Source organism: Cherax quadricarinatus, chromosome 89 (genome assembly GCF_038502225.1).
Source record: "Cherax quadricarinatus isolate ZL_2023a chromosome 89, ASM3850222v1, whole genome shotgun sequence".
Taxonomy (NCBI): Eukaryota; Metazoa; Arthropoda; class Malacostraca; order Decapoda; family Parastacidae; genus Cherax; species Cherax quadricarinatus.
This window is the reverse complement of record NC_091380.1, coordinates 11,107,372-11,129,188: the sequence shown is the minus strand read 5'-3', so window position 1 is coordinate 11,129,188 and position 21,817 is coordinate 11,107,372. Positions and strand designations below refer to the sequence as shown.

Sequence of the window (21,817 nt, the reverse complement as noted above, 5' to 3'; positions counted from 1 at the left end):
TAGTTTGTCTGCTACACTAGTTTGTCTGCTAGTTACACTAGTTTATCTGCTAGTTACACTAGTTTGTCTGCTAGTTACACTACATTGTCTGCTAGTTACACTAGTTTGTTTGCTGGTTACACTAGTTTGTCTGCTAGTTACACTAGTTTATCTGCTAGTTACACTAGTTTGTCTGCTGGTTACACTAGTTTGTCTGCTAGTCACACTAGTTTGTCTGCTAGTCACACTAGTTTGTCTGCTAGTTACACTAGTTTGTCTGCTAGTTACACTAGTTTGTCTGCTAGTCACACTAGTTTGTCTGCTAGTCACACTAGTTTGTCTGCTAGTTACACTAGTTTGTCTGCTAGTCACACTAATTTGTTTGCTAGTTGCACTAGTTTGTCTGCTAGTCACACTAGTTTGCTAGTTACACTAGTCTGCTAGTTACACTAGTTTCTCTGCTAGTTACACTAATTTGTCTGCTAGTTGCACTAGTTTGTCTGCTAGTTACACTAGTTTGTCTGCTAGTCACACTAATTTGTCTGCTAGTTGCACTAGTTTGTCTGCTAGTTACACTAGTTTGTCTGCTAGTTACACTAGCTTGTCTGCTAGTTACACTAGTTTGTCTGCTAGTTACACTAGTTTGTCTGCTAGTTACACTAGTTTGTTAGTTACACTAGTTTGTCTGGTAGTTACACTAGTTTGTCTGCTAGTTACACTAGTTTGTCTGCTAGTTACACTAGTTTGTTAGTTACACTAGTTTGCTAGTCACACTAGTCTGTCTGCTAGTCACACTAGTTTGTCTCCTAGTTGCACTAGTTCGTCTGTTAGTTACACTAGTTTGTCTGCTAGTCACACTAGTTTGTCTGCTAGTTACACTAGTTTGTCTGCTAGTTACACTAGTTTGTCTGCTACACTAGTTTGTCTGCTAGTTACACTAGTTTGTCTGCTAGTTACACTAGTTTGTCTGCTAGTTACACTAGTTTGTCTGCTGGTTACACTAGTTTGTCTGCTAGTTACACTAGTTTATCTGCTAGTTACACTAGTTTGTCTGCTGGTTACACTAGTTTGTCTGCTAGTCACACTAGTTTGTCTGCTAGTCACACTAGTTTGTCTGCTAGATACACTAGTTTGTCTGCTAGTTACACTGCTAGTTACACTAGTTTGTCTGCTAGTTTCACTAGTTTGTCTGCTAGTCACACTAGTTTGTCTGCTAGTCACACTAGTTTGTCTGCTAGTTACACTAGTTTGTCTGCTAGTTACACTAGTTTGTTAGTTACACTAGTTTGTCTGCTAGTTACACTAGTTTATCTGCTACTTGCACTAGTTTGTCTGCTAGTTACACTAGTTTGTCTGCTAGTTACACTAGTTTGTCTGCTAGTCACACTAGTTTGTCTGCTAGTTGCACTAGTTTGTCTGCTAGTCACACTAGTTTGTCTGCTATTTACACTAGTTTGTCTGCTAGTTACACTAGTTTGTCTGCTACACTAGTTTGTCTCCTAGTTACACTAGTTTGTCTGCTAGTTACACTAGTTTGTCTGCTAGTTACACTAGTTTGTCTGCTAGTTACACTAGTTTATCTGCTAGTTACACTAGTTTGTCTGCTGGTTACACTAGTTTGTCTGCTAGTCACACAAGTTTGTCTGCTAGTCACACTAGTTTGTCTGCTAGTTACACTAGTTTGTCTGCTAGTTACACTAGTTTGTCTGCTAGTTACACTAGTTTGTCTGCTAGTTACACTAGTTTGTCTGCTAGTCACACTAGTTTGTCTGCTAGTCACACTAGTTTGTCTGCTACACTAGTTTGTCTGCTAGTCACACTAATTTGTCTGCTAGTTGCACTAGTTTGTCTGCTAGTCACACTAGTTTGCTAGTTACACTAGTCTGCTAGTTACACTAGTTTCTCTGCTAGTTACACTAATTTGTCTGCTAGTTGCACTAGTTTGTCTGCTAGTTACACTAGTTTGTCTGCTAGTCACACTAATTTGTCTGCTAGTTGCACTAGTTTGTCTGCTATTTACACTAGTTTGTCTGCTAGTTACACTAGTTTGTTAGTTACACTAGTTTGTCTGCTAGTTACACTAGTTTGTTAGTTACACTAGTTTGTCTGGTAGTTACACTAGTTTGCTAGTTACACTAGTTTGTCTGCTAGTTACACTAGTTTGTCTGCTAGTTACACTAGTTTGCTAGTTACACTAGTTTATCTGCTAGTTACACTAATTTGTCTGATAGTTGCACTAGTTAATCTGCTAGTTACACTAGTTTGTCTGCAAGTCACACTAATTTGTCTGCTTAATGCACTAGTTTGTCTGCTAGTTGCACTGGTTTGTCTGCTAATTACACTAGTTTGTCTGCTAGTTACACTAGTTTGTCTGCTAGTTACACTAGTTTATCTGCTAGTTACACTAGTCTGTCTGCTAGTTACACTAGTTTGTCTGCTAGTTACACTAGTTTGTCTGCTAGTCACACTAGTTTGTCTGCTAGTTACACTAGTTTGTCTGCTAGTCACACTAGTTTATCTGCTAGTTACACTAGTTTGTCTGCTAGTCACACTAGTTTGTTAGTTACACTAGTTTGCTATTTACACTAGTTTATCTGCTAGTTGCACTAGTTTGTTTGCTAGTTACACTAGTTTGCTAGTTACACTAGTTTGTCTGCTAGTCACACTAGTTTGTCTGCTAGTCACACTAGTTTGTCTGCTAGTTGCACTAGTCTGTCTGCTAGTTACACTAGTTTGTCTGCTAGTCACACTAGTTTGTCTGGTAGTTACACTAGTTTGTCTGCTAGTTACACTAGTTTGCTACACTAGTTTGTCTGCTAGTTACACTAGTTTCTCTGCTAGTTACACTAGTTTGTTTGTTACACTAGTTTGTCTGCTGGTTACACTAGTTTGTCTGCTAGTTACACTAGTTTATCTGCTAGTTACACTAGTTTGTCTGCTGGTTACACTAGTTTGTCTGCTAGTCACACTAGTTTGTCTGCTAGTCACACTAGTTTGTCTGCTAGTTACACTAGTTTGTCTGCTAGTCAAACTAATTTGTCTGGTAGTTACACTAGTTTGTCTGCTAGTTACACTAGTTTGTTAGTTACACTAGTTTGTCTGCTAGTTACACTAGTTTTTCTGCTAGTTGCACTAGTTTGTCTGCTAGTTACACTAGTTTGTCTGCTAGTTACACTAGTTTGTCTGCTAGTCACACTAGTTTGTCTGCTAGTCACACTAGTTTGTTAGTCACACTAGTTTGTCTGCTAGTCACACTAGTTTGTCTGCTAGTTGCACTAGTTTGTCTGCTAGTTACACTAGTTTGTCTGCTAGTCACACTAGTTTGTTTGCTAGTTACACTAGTTTGTCTGCTACACTAGTTTGTCTGCTAGTTACACTAGTTTATCTGCTAGTTACACTAGTTTGTCTGCTAGTTACACTACATTGTCTGCTAGTTACACTAGTTTGTCTGCTGGTTACACTAGTTTGTCTGATAGTTACACTAGTTTATCTGCTAGTTACACTAGTTTGTCTGCTGGTTACACTAGTTTGTCTGCTAGTCATACTAGTTTGTCTGCTAGTCACACTAGTTTGTCTGCTAGTTACACTAGTTTGTCTGCTAGTTACACTAGTTTGTCTGCTAGTCACACTAGTTTGTCTGCTAGTCACACTAGTTTGTCTGCTAGTTACACTAGTTTGCTAGTCACACTAATTTGTCTGCTAGTTGCACTAGTTTGTCTGCTAGTCACACTAGTTTGCTAGTTACACTAGTCTGCTAGTTACACTAGTTTCTCTGCTAGTCACACTAATTTGTCTGCTAGTTGCACTAGTTTGTCTGCTAGTTACACTAGTTTGTCTGCTAGTTACACTAGTTTGTCTGCTAGTTACACTACTTTGTCTGCTAGTTACACTAGTTTGTTAGTTACACTAGTTTGTCTGGTAGTTACACTAGTTTGTCTGCTAGTTACACTAGTTTGCTAGTTACACTAGTTTATCTGCTAGTTACACTAATTTGTCTGCTAGTTGCACTAGTTTATCTGCTAGTTACACTAGTTTGCAAGTCACACTAATTTGTCTGCTAGTTGCACTAATTTGTCTGCTAGTTGCACTAGTTTGTCTGCTAGTTACACTAGCTTGTCTGCTAGTTACACTAGTTTGTCTGCTAGTTACACTAGTTTGTCTGCTAGTTGCACGAGTTTGTCTGCTAGTTACACTAGTTTGTCTGCTGGTTACACTAGTTTGTCTGCTAGTTACACTAGTTTATCTGCTAGTTACACTAGTTTGTCTGCTGGTTACACTAGTTTGTCTGCTAGTCACACTAGTTTGTCTGCTAGTCACACTAGTTTGTCTGCTAGTTACACTAGTTTGTCTGCTAGTTACACTAGTTTGTCTGCTAGTTACACTAGGTTGTCTGCTAGTTACACTAGTTTGTCTGCTAGTTACACTAGTTTGTCTGCTAGTCACACTAGTTTGTCTGCTAGTTACACTAGTTTGTCTGCTAGTTACACTAGTTTGTCTGCTAGTTACACTAGTTTGTCTGCTAGTTACACTAGTTTGTCTGCTAGTCACACTAGTTTGTCTGCTAGTTACACTAGTTTGTCTGCTAGTCACACTAGTTTGTCTGCTAGTTACACTAGTTTGTCTGCTAGTTACACTAGTTTGTCTGCTAGTTACACTAGTTTGTCTGCTAGTCACACTAGTTTGTCTGCTAGTTACACTAGTTTGTCTGCTAGTTACACTAGTTTGTCTGCTAGTCACACTAGTTTGTCTGCTAGTTACACTAGTTTGTCTGCTAGTTACACTAGCTTGTCTGCTAGTTACACTAGTTTGTCTGCTAGTTACACTAGTTTGTCTGCTAGTTACACTAGTTTGTTAGTTACACTAGTTTGTCTGGTAGTTACACTAGTTTGTCTGCTAGTTACACAAGTTTGTTAGTTACACTAGTTTGCTAGTCACACTAGTTTGTCTGCTACTCACACTAGTTTGTCTCCTAGTTGCACTAGTTCGTCTGTTACACTAGTTTGTCTGCTAGTCACACTAGTTTGTCTGCTAGTTACACTAGTTTGTCTGCTAGTTACACTAGTTTGTCTGCTACACTAGTTTGTCTGCTAGTTACACTAGTTTGTCTGCTAGTTACACTAGTTTGTCTGCTAGTTACACTAGTTTGTCTGCTGGTTACACTAGTTTGTCTGCTAGTTACACTAGTTTATCTGCTAGTTACACTAGTTTGTCTGCTGGTTACACTAGTTTGTCTGCTAGTCACACTAGTTTGTCTGCTAGTCACACTAGTTTGTCTGCTAGTTACACTAGTTTGTCTGCTAGTTACACTAGTTTGTCTGCTAGTTACACTAGTTTGTCTGCTAGTTTCACTAGTTTGTCTGCTAGTCACACTAGTTTGTCTGCTAGTCACACTAGTTTGTCTGCTAGTTACACTAGTTTGTCTGCTAGTTACACTAGTTTGTTAGTTACACTAGTTTGTCTGCTAGTTACACTAGTTTATCTGCTACTTGCACTAGTTTGTCTGCTAGTTACACTAGTTTGTCTGCTAGTTACACTAGTTTGTCTGCTAGTCACACTAGTTTGTCTGCTAGTTGCACTAGTTTGTCTGCTAGTCACACTAGTTTGTCTGCTAGTTACACTAGTTTGTCTGCTACACTAGTTTGTCTCCTAGTTACACTAGTTTGTCTGCTAGTTACACTAGTTTGTCTGCTAGTTACACTAGTTTGTCTGCTAGTTACACTAGTTTGTCTGCTGGTTACACTAGTTTGTCTGCTAGTTACACTAGTTTATTTGCTAGTTACACTAGTTTGTCTGCTGGTTACACTAGTTTGTCTGCTAGTCACACAAGTTTGTCTGCTAGTCACACTAGTTTGTCTGCTAGTTACACTAGTTTGTCTGCTAGTTACACTAGTTTGTTAGTTACACTAGTTTGTCTGCTAGTTACACTAGTTTTTCTGCTAGTTGCACTAGTTTGTCTGCTAGTTACACTAGTTTGTCTGCTAGTTACACTAGTTTGTCTGCTAGTCACACTAGTTTGTCTGCTAGTCACACTAGTTTGTTAGTCACACTAGTTTGTCTGCTAGTCACACTAGTTTGTCTGCTAGTTGCACTAGTTTGTCTGCTAGTTACACTAGTTTGTCTGCTAGTCACACTAGTTTGTCTGCTAGTTACACTAGTTTGTCTGCTACACTAGTTTGTCTGCTAGTTACACTAGTTTATCTGCTAGTTACACTAGTTTGTCTGCTAGTTACACTACATTGTCTGCTAGTTACACTAGTTTGTCTGCTGGTTACACTAGTTTGTCTGCTAGTTACACTAGTTTATCTGCTAGTTACACTAGTTTGTCTGCTAGTTACACTAGTTTATCTGCTAGTTACACTAGTTTGTCTGCTGGTTACACTAGTTTGTCTGCTAGTCACACTAGTTTGTCTGCTAGTCACACTAGTTTCTCTGCTAGTTACACTAGTTTGTCTGCTAGTTACACTAGTTTGTCTGCTAGTCACACTAGTTTGTCTGCTAGTCACACTAGTTTGTCTGCTAGTTACACTAGTTTGTCTGCTAGTCACACTAATTTGTCTGCTAGTTGCACTAGTTTGTCTGCTAGTCACACTAGTTTGCTAGTTACACTAGTCTGCTAGTTACACTTGTTTCTCTGCTAGTTACACTAATTTGTCTGCTAGTTGCACTAGTTTGTCTGCTAGTTACACTAGTTTGTCTGCTAGTCACACTAATTTGTCTGCTAGTTGCACTAGTTTGTCTGCTAGTTACACTAGTTTGTCTGCTAGTTACACTAGTTTGTCTGCTAGTTACACTAGTTTGTCTGCTAGTTACACTACTTTGTCTGCTAGTTACACTAGTTTGTTAGTTACACTAGTTTGTCTGGTAGTTACACTAGTTTGTCTGCTAGTTACACTAGTTTGTCTGCTAGTTACACTAGTTTGTCTGCTAGTTACACTAGTTTGCTAGTTACACTAGTTTATCTGCTAGTTACACTAGTTTGCAAGTCACACTAATTTGTCTGCTAGTTGCACTAATTTGTCTGCTAGTTGCACTAGTTTGTCTGCTAGTTACACTAGCTTGTCTGCTAGTTACACCAGTTTGTCTGCTAGTTACACTAGTTTGTCTGCTAGTTACACGAGTTTGTCTGCTAGTTACACTAGTTTGTCTGCTGGTTACACTAGTTTGTCTGCTAGTTACACTAGTTTATCTGCTAGTTACACTAGTTTGTCTGCTGGTTACACTAGTTTGTCTGCTAGTCACACTAGTTTGTCTGCTAGTCACACTAGTTTGTCTGCTAGTCACACTAGTTTGTCTGATAGTTACACTAGTTTGTCTGCTGGTTACACTAGTTTGTCTGTTAGTTACACTAGTTTGTCTGCTAGTCACACTAGTTTGTCTGCTAGTTACACTAGTTTGTCTGCTAGTTACACTAGTTTGTCTGCTAGTTACACTAGTTTGTCTGCTAGTTACACTAGTTTGTCTGCTAGTTACACTAGTTTGTCTGCTAGTTACACTAGTTTGTCTGCTAGTTACACTAGATTGTCTGCTAGTTACACTAGTTTGTCTGCTAGTCACACTAGTTTGTCTGCTAGTTACACTAGTTTGTCTGCTAGTTACACTAGTTTGTCTGCTAGTCACACTAGTTTGTCTGCTAGTTACACTAGTTTGTCTGCTAGTTACACTAGTTTGTCTGCTAGTTACACTAGTTTGTCTGCTAGTTACACTAGTTTGTCTGCTAGTTACACTAGTTACACAAGGACCTTTGTTGGTCATAGGACTCACAGTACCACAACTCACCTCACAATACCACAACTCACCTCACAGTACCACAACTCACCTCACAGTACCACAACTCACCTCACAGTACCACAACTCACCTCACAGTACCACAACTCACTTCACAGTACCACAACTCACCTCACAGTACCACAACTCACCTCACAGTACCACAACTCACCTCACAGTACCACAACTCACCTCACAATACCACAACTCACCTCACAGTACCACAACTCACCTCACAGTACCACAACTCGCCTCACAGTACCACAACTCACCTCACAGTACCACAACTCACCTCACAGTACCACAACTCACCTCACAGTACCACAACTCACCTCACAGTACCACAACTCACCTCACAGTACCACAACTCACCTCACAGTACCACAACTCACCTCACAGTACCACAACTCACCTCACAGTACCACAACTCACCTCACAGTACCACAACTCACCTCACAGTACCACAACTCACCTCACAGTCCCACAACTCCTCTCAGTACAACTCACCTCACAGTACCACACCTCACCTCACAGTACCACAACCTCACAGTACCACAACTCACTTCACAGTACCACAACTCACCTCACAGTACCACAACTCACTCACAATACCACAACTCACCTCCCAGTACCACAACTCACTCACAATACCACAACTCATCTCACAGTACCACAACTCACCTCACAGTACCACAACTCACCTCACAGTACCACAACTCACCTCACAGTCCCACAACTCACCTCACAGTACCACAACTCACCTCACAGTACCACAACTCACCTCACAGTACCACAACTCACCTCACAGTACCACAACTCACCTCACAGTACAACTCACTTCACAGTACCACAACTCTCCTCACAGTACCACAACTCACTTCACAGTCCCACAACTCCTCACAGTACCACAACTCACCTCACAGTACCACACCTCACCTCACAGTACCACAACCTCACAGTACCACAACTCACTCACAATACCACAACTCACCTCACAGTACCACAACTCACCTCACAGTACCACAACTCACCTCACAGTACCACAACTCACCTCACAGTCCCACAACTCACCTCACAGTCCCACAACTCACCTCACAGTCCCACAACTCACCTCACCGTCCCACAACTCACCTCGAGTCCCACAACTCACCTCACAGTCCCACAACTCACCTCACAGTCCCACAACTCACCTCACAGTACCACAACTCACCTCACAGTACCACAACTCACCTCACAGTCCCACAACTCACCTCACAGTGCCACAGCTCACTTCACAGTACCATAACTCAATTCACAGTACCACAACTCACTTCACAGTAACACAACTCACTTCACAGTGCCACAACTCACTTCACAGTACCACAACTCACCTCACAGTACCACAACTCACTTCACAGTGCCAAAACTCACCTCACAGTGCCACAACTCACCTCACAGTACAACTCACCTCACAGTATCACAACTGATTTCTCATTGCCACAACTCACTTCACAGTACCACAACTCACTTCACAGTACCAAAACTCACTTCACAGTACCACAACTCACTTCACAGTGCCACAACTCACTTCACAGTACCACAACTCACTTCACAGTGCCACAACTCACTTCACAGTACCACAACTCACTTCACAGTGCCACAACTCACTTCACAGTACCATAACTCACTTCACAGTACCACAACTCACTTCACAGTGCCACAACTCACCTCACAGTACCACAACTCACTTCACAGTGCCACAACTCACCTCACAGTACCACAACTCCCCTCACAATACCACAACTCACTTCACAGTACCACAACTCACCTCACAGTACCACAACTCACCTCACAGTGCCACAACTCACCTCACAGTGCCACAACTCACCTCACAGTGCCACAACTCACCTCCCAGTGCCACAACTCACCTCCCAGTGCCACAACTCACCTCCCAGTGCCACAACTCACCTCACAGTGCCACAACTCACCTCACAGTGCCACAACTCACCTCCCAGTGCCACAACTCACCTCCCAGTGCCACAACTCACCTCACAGTGCCACAACTCACCTCACAGTGCCACAACTCACCTCACAGTGCCACAACTCACCTCCCAGTGCCACAACTCACCTCCCAGTGCCATCTGATGTATTTGTCGAGACGCAGAGCGATAAATATGAACTGTAGGAGATTGACCGAACAAAACAACTCCAACTGTGGACAAGAAGCACAGGTAAATACTGGCAGGTAAATAATGACAGGTAAATACTGGCAGGTAAATAATGACAGGTAAATACTGGCAGGTAAACACTGACAGGTAAATACTGGTAGGTAAATAGTGACAGTAAAAAATTGGCAGGTAAATACTGACAGATAAATAATGACAGGTAAATACTGGCAGGAAAATACTGACAGCTAAATAATGACAGGTAAATACTGGCAGGTAAATACTGACAGATAAATAATGACAGGTAAATACTGGCAGGTAAATACTGACAGATAAATACTGACAGCTAAATAATGACAGGTAAATACTGGCAGGAAAATACTGACAGCTAAATAATGACAGGTAAATACTGGCAGGAAAATACTGACAGATAAATACTGACAGCTAAATAATGACAGGTAAATACTGGCAGGTAAATACTGACAGGTAAATACTGGCAGGTAAATACTGACAGGTAAATACTGGCAGGTAAATACTGACAGGTAAATAATGACAGGAAAATACTGACAGCTAAATAATGACAGGAAAATACTGACAGATAAATACTGACAGGTAAATACTGACAGATAAATACTGACAGGAAAATACTGACAGATAAATACTGACAGGTAAATACTGACAGATAAATACTGACAGCTAAATAATGACAGGTAAATACTGGCAGGTAAATACTGACAGGTAAATAATGACAGGAAAATACTGACAGATAAATACTGACAGGTAAATACTGACAGATAAATACTGACAGGTAAATACTGGCAGGTAAATACTGGCAGGTAAATACTGACAGGTAAATAATGACAGGTAAATACTGGCAGGTAAATACTGGCAGGTAAATACTGACAGGTAAATACTGACAGGTAAATACTGACAGGTAAATAATGACAGGTAAATACTGGCAGGTAAATACTGGCAGGTAAATACTGACAGGTAAATAATGACAGGTAAATACTGGCAGGTAAATACTGACAGGTAAATACTGACAGATAAATAATGACAGGTAAATACTGACAGGTAAATACTGACAGGTAAATACTGACAGATAAATAATGACAGGTAAATACTGGCAGGTAAATACTGACAGGTAAATACTGACAGATAAATAATGACAGGTAAATAATGACAGGTAAATACTGACAGGTAAATAATGACAGGTAAATACTGACAGATAAATAATGACAGGTAAATACTGACAGGTAAATACTGACAGGTAAATACTGGCAGGTAAATACTGGCAGGTAAATACTGGCAGATAAATACTGACAGGTAAATACTGGCAGGTAAATACTGGCAGGTAAATACTGACAGGTAAATAATGACAGGTAAATACTGACAGATAAATAATGACAGGTAAATACTGACAGGTAAATACTGACAGGTAAATACTGGCAGGTAAATACTGGCAGGTAAATACTGGCAGGTAAATACTGACAGGTAAATACTGGCAGGTAAATAATGACAGGTAAATACTGGTAGGTAAATACTGGCAGGTAAATACTGGCAGATAAATACTGACAGGTAAATACTGACAGATAAATAATGACAGGTAAATACTGACAGGTAAATACTGACAGGTAAATACTGGCAGGTAAATACTGGCAGGTAAATACTGGTAGGTAAATAATGACAGATAAATAATGACAGGTAAATACTGACAGGTAAATACTGGCAGGTAAATACTGACAGGTAAATACTGGCAGGTAAATAATGACAGGTAAATACTGGCAGGTAAATACTGACAGGTAAATACTGGCAAATGAATACTGACAGGTAAATAATGACAGGTAAATACTGACAGGTAAATATTGACAGGTAAATACTGACAGGTAAATACTGTCAGGTAAAAACTGGCAGGTAAATACTGGCAGGTATATACTGACAGGTAAATACTGGCAGGTAAATACTAATAGGTAAATACTGGCAAATGAATACTGACAGGTAAATACTGATAGGTAATTACTGACAGGTAAATACAGTTAACTGGCCATACAATTTTGGTCACTGTCATGCAGACACATGCATTATACATTATTATTATTATTCTTATACTAATTATTATTATTATTATTGTACATAGACACCATTCTGTCTCTTAATTCATGGCTGTAGGTTAAGTTAGGTTAGCAACATGATGGTATGTTATACAAGTACATTGTGATATACCATGTTATGTATGTGTTATGTGACTGATGATAACATAGCTGTTTAATCTTGGCACAGCACTGGCTGCTGTGCTTTCAATGACCCTTGTTGTTGGGTTGCTGTACAGGAGGGTTCCCACTTAAACAGCAGGTTAGGTTCCAGGCTACTGCTGTACAGGAGGGTTCCCACTTAAACAGCAGGTTAGGTTCCAGGCTACTGCTGTACAGGAGGGTTCCCACTTAAACAGCAGGTTAGGTTCCAGGCTACTGCTGTACAGGAGGGCCCTGCTTATACAGAAAGTAATGTTCCAGGCTACTGCTGTACAGGAGGGCCCTGCTTATACAGAAAGTAAGGTTCCAGGCTACTGTTGTACAGGAGGGCCCTGCTTATACAGCGAGTAAGGTTCCACACTACTGCTGTACAGGAGGGCCCTGCTTATACAGCGAGTAAGGTTCCAGGCTACAGCTGTACAGGAGGGCCCTGCTTATACAGCAGGTTAGGTTCTGGGTTACTGCTCTACAGGAGTTTAGTTTAATATGTTTATTATGCACCCCACACCCATCCTGTGGACAGCAGTCAAAAGATTACAGAAGTACACAATGGGTCCAGGGACTTGACCCCAAAGTTATGATAGCTGAACTAGTTACAAAGGTAATGAGTTCCAGGTAGATCTGGTCACAATCATGACAAGTTACCAAGGTAATGAACCATTTACACTCCTATACATAGTCACAATCATGAACAAATTACAAAGTAATGAACCACTGACACGTCCACACCTGGTCACAGTTGTAACGAGTTATAAATACAAATATTAAGTGGGTCATACACCCACACGAGCAAGCATACACAAGCGCGCATGCACGAGCACGCACACACGCGAGTGTGCACACATACACACACAAGGGTGGTATAAACCTTGGTAATAAATACCGACAAGTTGGTTTAGAAAGACACGTAAGCAAACACTATAACATATTTATTAAGGTCCCAGGACCGAAACGTTTTCTAATAAATATGTTATAGTGTTTGCTTACGTGTCTTTCTAAACCACACACAAGGGTGCACGCAGAGACAGACACATGCACACGAGTGCTGTACACGAGGGCCCCCACTTATACACCAGGTTAGGTCCTGGAGTACTGCTGTACAGAGGGTCCCACTTATACAGCAGGTTAGGTCCTGGAGTACTGCTGTACAGAGGGTCCCACTTATACAGCAGGTTAGGTCCTGGAGTACTGCTGTACAGAGGGTCCCAATTATACAACAGGTTAGGTCCTGGAGTACTGCTGTACAGAGGGTCCCACTTATACAGCAGGTTAGGTCCTGGAGTACTGCTGTACAGAGGGTCCCACTTATACAGCAGGTTAGGTCCTGGAGTACTGCTGTACAGAGGGTCCCACTTATACAGCAGGTTAGGTCCAGGAGTACTGCTGTACAGAGGGTCCAACTTATACAACAGGTTAGGTCCTGGATACTGCTGTATAAGAGGGTCCCAATTATACAACAGGTTAGGTCCTGGACTACTGATGTACAAGAGGGTCCCAATTATACAACAGGTTAGGTCCTGGAGTACTGCTGTACAGAGGGTCCCACTTATACAGCAGGTTAGGTCCTGGAGTACTGCTGTACAGAGGGTCCCACTTATACAACAGGTTAGGTCCTGGAGTACTGCTGTACAGAGGGTCCCACTTATACAGCAGGTTAGGTCCTGGATACTGCTGTATAAGAGGGTCCCACTTATACAACAGGTTAGGTCCTGGATACTGCTGTATAAGAGGATCCCACTTATACAACAGGTTAGGTCCTGGATACTGCTGTATAAGAGGGTCCCACTTATACAACAGGTTAGGTCCTGGATACTGCTGTATAAGAGGGTCCCACTTATACAACAGGTTAGGTCCTGGATACTGCTGTATAAGAGGGTCCCACTTATACAACAGGTTAGGTCCTGGACTACTGATGTACAAGAGGGTCCCACTTATACAACAGAGCAGAGCACTGTAAAGTGCTGTAGAGCAGAGCACTGTAAAGTGCTGTAGAGCAAAGCACTGTAAAGTGCTGTAGAGCAAAGCACTGTAAAGTGCTGTAGAGCAGAGCACTGTAAAGTGCTGTAGAGCAAAGCACTGTAAAGTGCTGTAGAGCAAAGCACTGTAAAGTGCTGTAGAGCAAAGCACTGTAAAGTGCTGTAGAGCAGAGCACTGTAAAGTGCTGTAGAGCAGAGCACTGTAAAGTGCTGTAGAGCAAAGCACTGTAAAGTGCTGTAGAGCAAAGTACTGTAAAGTGCTGTAGAGCAAAGTACTGTAAAGTGCTGTAGAGCAAAGTACTGTAAAGTGCTGTAGAGCAAAGTACTGTAAAGTGCTGTAGAGCAAAGTACTGTAAAGTGCTGTAGAGCAAAGTACTGTAAAGTGCTGTAGAGCAAAGTACTGTAAAGTGCTGTAGAGCAAAGTACTGTAAAGTGCTGTAGAGCAGAGCACTGTAAAGTGCTGTAGAGCAAAGTACTGTAAAGTGCTGTAGAGCAAAGTACTGTAAAGTGCTGTAGAGCAAAGTACTGTAAAGTGCTGTAGAGCAAAGTACTGTAAAGTGCTGTAGAGCAAAGTACTGTAAAGTGCTGTAGAGCAAAGTACTGTAAAGTGCTGTAGAGCAAAGTACTGTAAAGTGCTGTAGAGCAAAGTACTGTAAAGTGCTGTAGAGCAGAGCACTGTAAAGTGCTGTAGAGCAAAGTACTGTAAAGTGCTGTAGAGCAGAGCACTGTAAAGTGCTGTAGAGCAAAGTACTGTAAAGTGCTGTAGAGCAAAGCCTTGTAAAGCAAAGCCTTGTAAAGCAAAGCCTTGTAAAGCAAAGCCTTGTAAAGCAAAGCCTTGAAAAGCAAAGCCTTGTAAAGCAAAGCCTTGTAAAGCAAAGCCTTGTAAAGCAAAGTCCTGTAAAGCAAAGCCTTGTAAAGCAAAGCCTTGTAAAGCAAAGCCTTGTAAAGCAAAGTCCTGTAAAGCAAAGCCTTGTAAAGCAAAGCCTTGTAAAGCAAAGCCTTGTAAAGCAAAGCCTTGTAAAGCAAAGTCCTGTAAAGCAAAGCCTTGTAAAGCAAAGCCTTGTAAAGCAAAGCCTTGTAAAGCAAAGCCTTGTAAAGCAAGCCTTGAAAAGCAAAGTCCTGTAAAGCAAAGCCTTGTAAAGCAAAGCCTTGTAAAGCAAAGCCTTGTAAAGCAAAGTCCTGTAAAGCAAAGCCTTGTAAAGCAAAGCCTTGTAAAGCAAAGCCTTGTAAAGCAAAGCCTTGTAAAGCAAAGCCTTTTAAAGCAAAGCCTTGTAAAGCAAAGCCTTGTAAAGCAAGCCTTGAAAAGCAAAGTCCTGTAAAGCAAAGCCTTGTAAAGCAAAGCCTTGTAAAGCAAAGCCTTGTAAAGCAAAGCCTTGTAAAGCAAAGTCCTGTAAAGCAAAGCCTTGTAAAGCAAAGCCTTGTAAAGCAAAGCCTTGTAAAGCAAAGCCTTGTAAAGCAAAGCCTTGTAAAGCAAAGCCTTGTAAAGCAAAGCCTTGTAAAGCAAAGTCCTGTAAAGCAAAGCCTTGTAAAGCAAGCCTTGTAAAGCAAAGTCCTGTAAAGCAAAGCCTTGTAAAGCAAAGCCTTGTAAAGCAAAGCCTTGTAAAGCAAAGTCCTGTAAAGCAAAGCCTTGTAAAGCAAAGCCTTGTAAAGCAAAGCCTTGTAAAGCAAAGCCTTGTAAAGCAAAGCCTTGTAAAGCAAAGTCCTGTAAAGCAAAGCCTTGTAAAGCAAAGCCTTGTAAAGCAAAGTCCTGTAAAGCAAAACCTTGTAAAGCAAAGCCTTGTAAAGCAAAGCCTTGTAAAGCAAAGTCCTGTAAAGCAAAGCCTTGTAAAGCAAAGCCCTGTAAAGCAAAGCCTTGTAGAGCAAAGCCTTGTAAAGCAAAGCCTTGTAAAGCAAAGCCTTGTAGAGCAAAGCCTTGTAAAGCAAAGCCTTGTAAAGCAAGCCCTGTAAAGCAAAGCCTTGTAAAGCAAAGCCTTGTAAAGCAAAGTCCTGTAAAGCAAAGCCTTGTAAAGCAAAGCCTTGTAAAGCAAGCCTTGTAAAGCAAAGTCCTGTAAAGCAAAGCCTTGTAAAGCAAGCCTTGTAAAGCAAAGTCCTGTAAAGCAAAGCCTTGTAAAGCAAAGCCTTGTAAAGCAAAGCCTTGTAAAGCAAAGTCCTGTAAAGCAAAGCCTTGTAAAGCAAGCCTTGTAAAGCAAAGTCCTGTAAAGCAAAGCCTTGTAAAGCAAAGCCTTGTAAAGCAAAGCCTTGTAAAGCAAAGTCCTGTAAAGCAAAGCCTTGTAAAGCAAAGCCTTGTAAAGCAAAGTCCTGTAAAGCAAAGCCTTGTAAAGCAAAGCCTTGTAAAGCAAAGCCTTGTAAAGCAAAGTCCTGTAAAGCAAAGCCTTGTAAAGCAAAGCCTTGTAAAGCAAGCCTTGTAAAGCAAAGCCCTGTAAAGCAAAGCCTTGTAGAGCAAAGCCTTGTAAAGCAAAGCCTTGTAAAGCAAAGCCTTGTAGAGCAAAGCCTTGTAAAGCAAAGCCTTGTAAAGCAAGCCCTGTAAAGCAAAGCCTTGTAAAGCAAAGCCTTGTAAAGCAAAGCCTTGTAAAGCAAAGCCTTGTAAAGCAAAGCCTTGTAAAGCAAAGCCTTGTAAAGCAAAGCCCTGTAAAGCAAAGCCCTGTAAAGCAAAGCCCTGTAAAGCAAAGCCTTGTAAAGCAAAGCCTTGTAAAGCAAAGCCTTGTAAAGCAAAGCCTTGTAAAGCAAAGCCTTGTAAAGCAAAGCCTTGTAAAGCAAAGCCTTGTAAAGCAAAGCCCTGTAAAGCAAAGCCTTGTAAAGCAAAGCCTTGTAAAGCAAAGCCTTGTAAAGCAAAGCCTTGTAAAGCAAAGCCTTGTAAAGCAAAGCCTTGTAAAGCAAGCCTTGTAAAGCAAAGCCTTGTAAAGCAAGCCTTATAAAGCAAAGCCCTGTAAAGCAAAGCCTTGTAAAGCAAAGCCTTGTAAAGCAAAGCCTTGTAAAGCAAAGCCTTGTAAAGCCAAGCTCTCCTGTATTCTAATATACACAGTGTATATTAGTGTATACAGGCTGACCATCACTAATCAGGAATCATCAGGACCTGTGAGGTGCCAAGTTGCTTAGGTTAGGTTACATTAAATTAGGTTAGGTTACATTAAATTAGGTTAGGTTACATTAAATTAGGTTAGGTTACATTAAATTAGGTTAGGTTACATTAAATTAGGTTAGGTTACATTAAATTAGGTTAGGTTACATTAAATTAGGTTAGGTTACATTAAATTAGGTTAGGTTACATTAAATTAGGTTAGGTTACATTAAATTAGGTTAAGTTAGAATACACTTAACCCATCAGCTAACCACCTCATGTTATCTTTAACACTTTCAGGGTCCAGAGGCCAAATTTCAATGGGTGCTCCAGTGTCCAAGAAATTTTGAAAAAACAAAAAATTATTTTTTCTTACAGAATTATACAGTGGACCCCCGCATAACGATCACCTCCGAATGCGACCAATTATGTAAGTGTATTTATGTAAGTGCATTTGTACGTGTATGTTTGGGGGTCTGAAATGGACTAATCTACTTCACAATATTCCTTATGGGAACAAATTCGGTCAGTACTGGCACCTGAATATACTTCTGGAGTGAAAAAATATCGTTAACCGGGGGTCCACTGTAATAATAACTTTGCGAAGGTAATGAAACAAAATAAAAATTCTGATCAGTACTTACCGAGATACAGAGGTGGGAAGTTGACCAAAAATGACCGAGTGGCGGCAACATCCACAACTTCCGCAAAGTCACATTTGTTTATTTTACGTTTTTCGTACTTTTTTCTTGTCTATTTTTTTTCTTTTTCTAGTAACATTTGTGGCCTGGGAGACCAATACTGTATAAAATGTATATACAGTATATACACTCACTGTACTGAACACATTAACCACACTAATGTTATTATAATATTGTTTACTGGTACTGTTTACAACAATATGTAGTCACTGGACTTGTTTATAGAACTGCTGCAGTCTGTGGAAGTCCTTGAAACAAGGTATCATGCACAGTGGTATCTTACGTTCCTTTCGCATAAACCGAGCGTCTTTTTATCTTTGTTGCCGTCGTTTTGTTTGTGCACAGACAACACATCTCTTCTGAGCCCATTTCTTCTTAGTTGCAGGAAACTGTGTTAGGAAATGATCACCTTCCCTCCTCAAAAGCTTGAGTATTTCCTGAGGAGTTTGAGGACGGTTTTGTACAGCAGGTGTTGTTAACTGGTACTTTATTATTAGTTGTCTGACGACAGACAAACAAAATTCACCATACGGTAGTCTGTTGCCGGTCTTTATTTGGTACATATTAAATGCATTGAGCATTGAAATATCCATGAAATGGAAGAAAAGTTTCACGTACCACTTGTAATTCTTATGAACACAATCGACAAAGTCAATCTGCATGTCACATTTGTCAACCAAATGCATGTTTTGTGTATAATCAATCACTGTCACTGGTTTTAGAATACATTATTAGTCACTCTATCAACTTTGCCACTGTCTTTCATTTCTTTAGGGTGAATGGTTGTCAACAATGTGACATCTCGTTTGTCATGCCACCATAATGCCATGATGTCACTGGCAGTAAACACCTGCACCTCACCAGCACGAGCACCTGCGTTGAACCTGGGCATATGTTTGCTATTAGAATGCACTGTGCCACACACATCTGTCATGTTCACTCGCAAGAAATCACTGAGTAAAGGGCTTGTGTACCAGTTATCAGTATATAATGTATGCCCCTTACCAAGATAAGATGCCATCATGCTTCTCACTGCATCACCTGAGATACCCAATAACATCCTGGTATCTTTCCATGTTTTACTCCCCGTGTATACAATAATATCCAATGCCAGGCCACTGTCACAGTCATAGAGTACAAAAAGTGTTTCCTCTTGCTCGGTATACTGCTTGAACGACAGTCTACCTTTGAACAAAATCAAAGACTCGTCAGTTACAAGATTCTTGAATGGATAAAAGTACATGCTGAACTTTTGTTTCAGATACATAAAAATATTTCTAATCTTGTATAACCTGTCACTTCTGTCAGAGAAGTGCAACATACATAACAGTAAGATAAGCCTGTACACTGGGATGATTTCACTGAAGACCGGGGTACAAATTAGCCGATCTGTGGACCAGTATGATTTTATATTATGCTTATAGACATGAGGCATAAGCATTATTGTTGCAAAAAGCAAATACATTTCTGCAACAGTCGTCTCTTTCCACCGGTGTAGTCTTGACTGTGGTGATATGATCGTATTTGCCATGGTGTACTCAAAATACTTGTTACTTTCCCTGACAATAGTTTCCATCAAGGGCTGGTCAAAGAATAGTTCAAAGAATTCCAGTTCATTTGCAGTGTTTTGAAGGGAATAAGCTGGTAGGATTCCACTTTGAAAGTCATCAAACTGATGGGGATTGGGAACAAAATTGGGATTTTGCTGCCAATCCCAGATGTGGTTTTCTGGTGGATACTAGACGTCATAAGCTGGTTGTGGTTGTAGTTGTGGCTGTGGTGTGGTGGTGGATGACACTCCGCTTTGTCCTGGATCTGATAAGTCAGTGGCGTGGGTCCCAGCCTGGGCTGGTGAGTCATGCGTGGCCATGGCACTACCACCACCACCACCACCACCACCACCATCACCACCAATACCACCACAAACTGATGCCCGTAGTCTATCCATGCCAAGTGTAGCCACATCATCCTCACTTTCACCATCTATTCCTGGTGTTGAGCCATGGGATGTACTCTGGGATGTACTCTGTCCCCTGGGCACTACATATGGAACACTCCCCGAGCACATGTGGTGGCGTATATCCTGATGCTTCACTGATGAATATGATTCATCACTATCACTACTCGAATGGTCATCAAGAGCAATAAAGTCAAAGTCCACATCACTATCATCACCATTACTCAAGTCTGAGGCCTGGCCATGTGAAAATATTAGTTTTCTCTTGCGACGAGGTACAACAGAATGTGATTGAGACGTGCCCACACCAGAGGTAGAAGGTTGGGGATCGTCAGGATTTTCCACACTATTTTCGATATCCTGGTCATTGCTTTCGGTCACTAATCAATCAAAACCATACAGTTCCTCTTCATTTCCACTTTCATCAGAGTCAGAACTATCAGTTAGGAAGAGGAGAGTCCCAATTCGCCTCAGAGTGAGAGCTGTCTTGCCACGAGGCATGATGAACAAAGTCATGCGGGCACGTAGAATTTTTGTTTATGGAACACACACACCACACAGAACTATTCTCCTAGATGTAGGCCTACCAGCCTTCTTGCGCTGAATTTGAGGCCGCTAGAATTTTGGCACAGATCTATGGTTTGGACCCACAACTCAAAGCCATAGAACTATGGCACAGACCCTGAAAGGGTTAAAATACCCCACAAATCAGTACAAGTTGTGACCCCTGCTTGCAAACTTGCTCTCAGTGTTGAAGAATTTAACAAAAAACATCTTGTGAAATGACAATCTTTTTCCGAAGGTTATGAAACCAAAAGTACAAAATTTGATGGAAATCTTATGGAATTATGCTCTCGCAAAGTTAGCGGCCTCGGAGATAATAATAATAATAATAATAATAATAATAATAATAATAATAATAATAATAATAATAACAATAATAATAATAATAATAATAATAATAATAATAATAATGTTTATTTCTTTGTAAAGGTTACAATGTGTAATTACCATTTTGATTTGCCACTATCATGCCGAGGCATTTCGGGCAAACTAATCCTAATACATGGTAACTAATTCAAACTAGATATTTATGGTTCGGCAATTTCACCCACTTTACGGCCTATTTCTGGCCAGTTCCATTGTTCCAGTCAACTAAGCTCATGGCTATCTCGCTGATATTCCTTGAATTCTGTTGGCTGAGTACAAGAAACCACCTATTTACCTATTTCAACTACCCAGTACAGTGGACCCCTGACATTCGATGTTAATCCATTCCTGAGAGCTCATCGAATATCAAAAATATCGAAAGTCGAATTAATTTTCCCCATAAGAAATAATGGAAATCAAATTAATCCGTGCAAGACACCCAAAAGTATGAAAAAAAAATTTTACTACATGAAATATTAAGTTTAATGCAATAGAATAATTACAATAACAACAATAACAATAGATTAATAACAATAGAATAATTGACACTTACCTTTAATGAAGATCTGGTGATGATTGATGGGATGGGAGGAGGGGAGAGTGTGGATGATGTTAGTGTTTAGAAGGGGAATCCCCTTAAATAGTTGCAGGCAATTTCTTTACCAAATCATCATGCAACTGCCTAGCCTTTTCACAAATGATCGCTTGAGAGATGCTATCTCCTGCTATCTATTTTTCATTTATCCACACCAATAACAGTCTCTCAACATCTTCTAACACTAGCGATCTCTGTTTCGAAAACAAAGTTGCACCTTTTGCAACAACAGCTTCCTTGATTGCCGTTTTCCTGCTCACTATAGTAGAGATAGTTGATTGGGGTTTACCATACAACCTGGCCAGCTCCGATACACGCACTCCACTTTACTTTCTTACTTTGCAATTATCTCTTTCTTCATTTCAATAGTCATTTGCACGTTTTTTCTCGAAGGGTTGGCACTAGAAGCTTTCTTGGGGCCCATGGTTACTTATTTTGCAGAAACAAGCACCAAAAACAGT

General features: G+C 40.6%; 1 protein-coding gene across 11 annotated transcripts in view; it reads right to left on the bottom strand.

The window, feature by feature from the left end:
* The window catches only part of LOC128697254 (transmembrane protein 185A), a 107,695-nt gene that overhangs the window by 63,378 nt on the left and 22,500 nt on the right, over positions 1–21,817 (bottom strand). For 10 of the 11 annotated variants that reach the window (XM_070104193.1, XM_070104188.1, XM_070104190.1 and 7 more), the window contains one exon: positions 9,851–9,934. The exons of the other annotated variant lie outside the window; for it this stretch is intronic. In XM_070104193.1, coding sequence (XP_069960294.1) covers positions 9,851–9,934 — 84 coding nt within the window. The remainder of the gene's footprint in view (positions 1–9,850; positions 9,935–21,817) is intronic. 11 annotated transcript variants of the gene reach the window in all.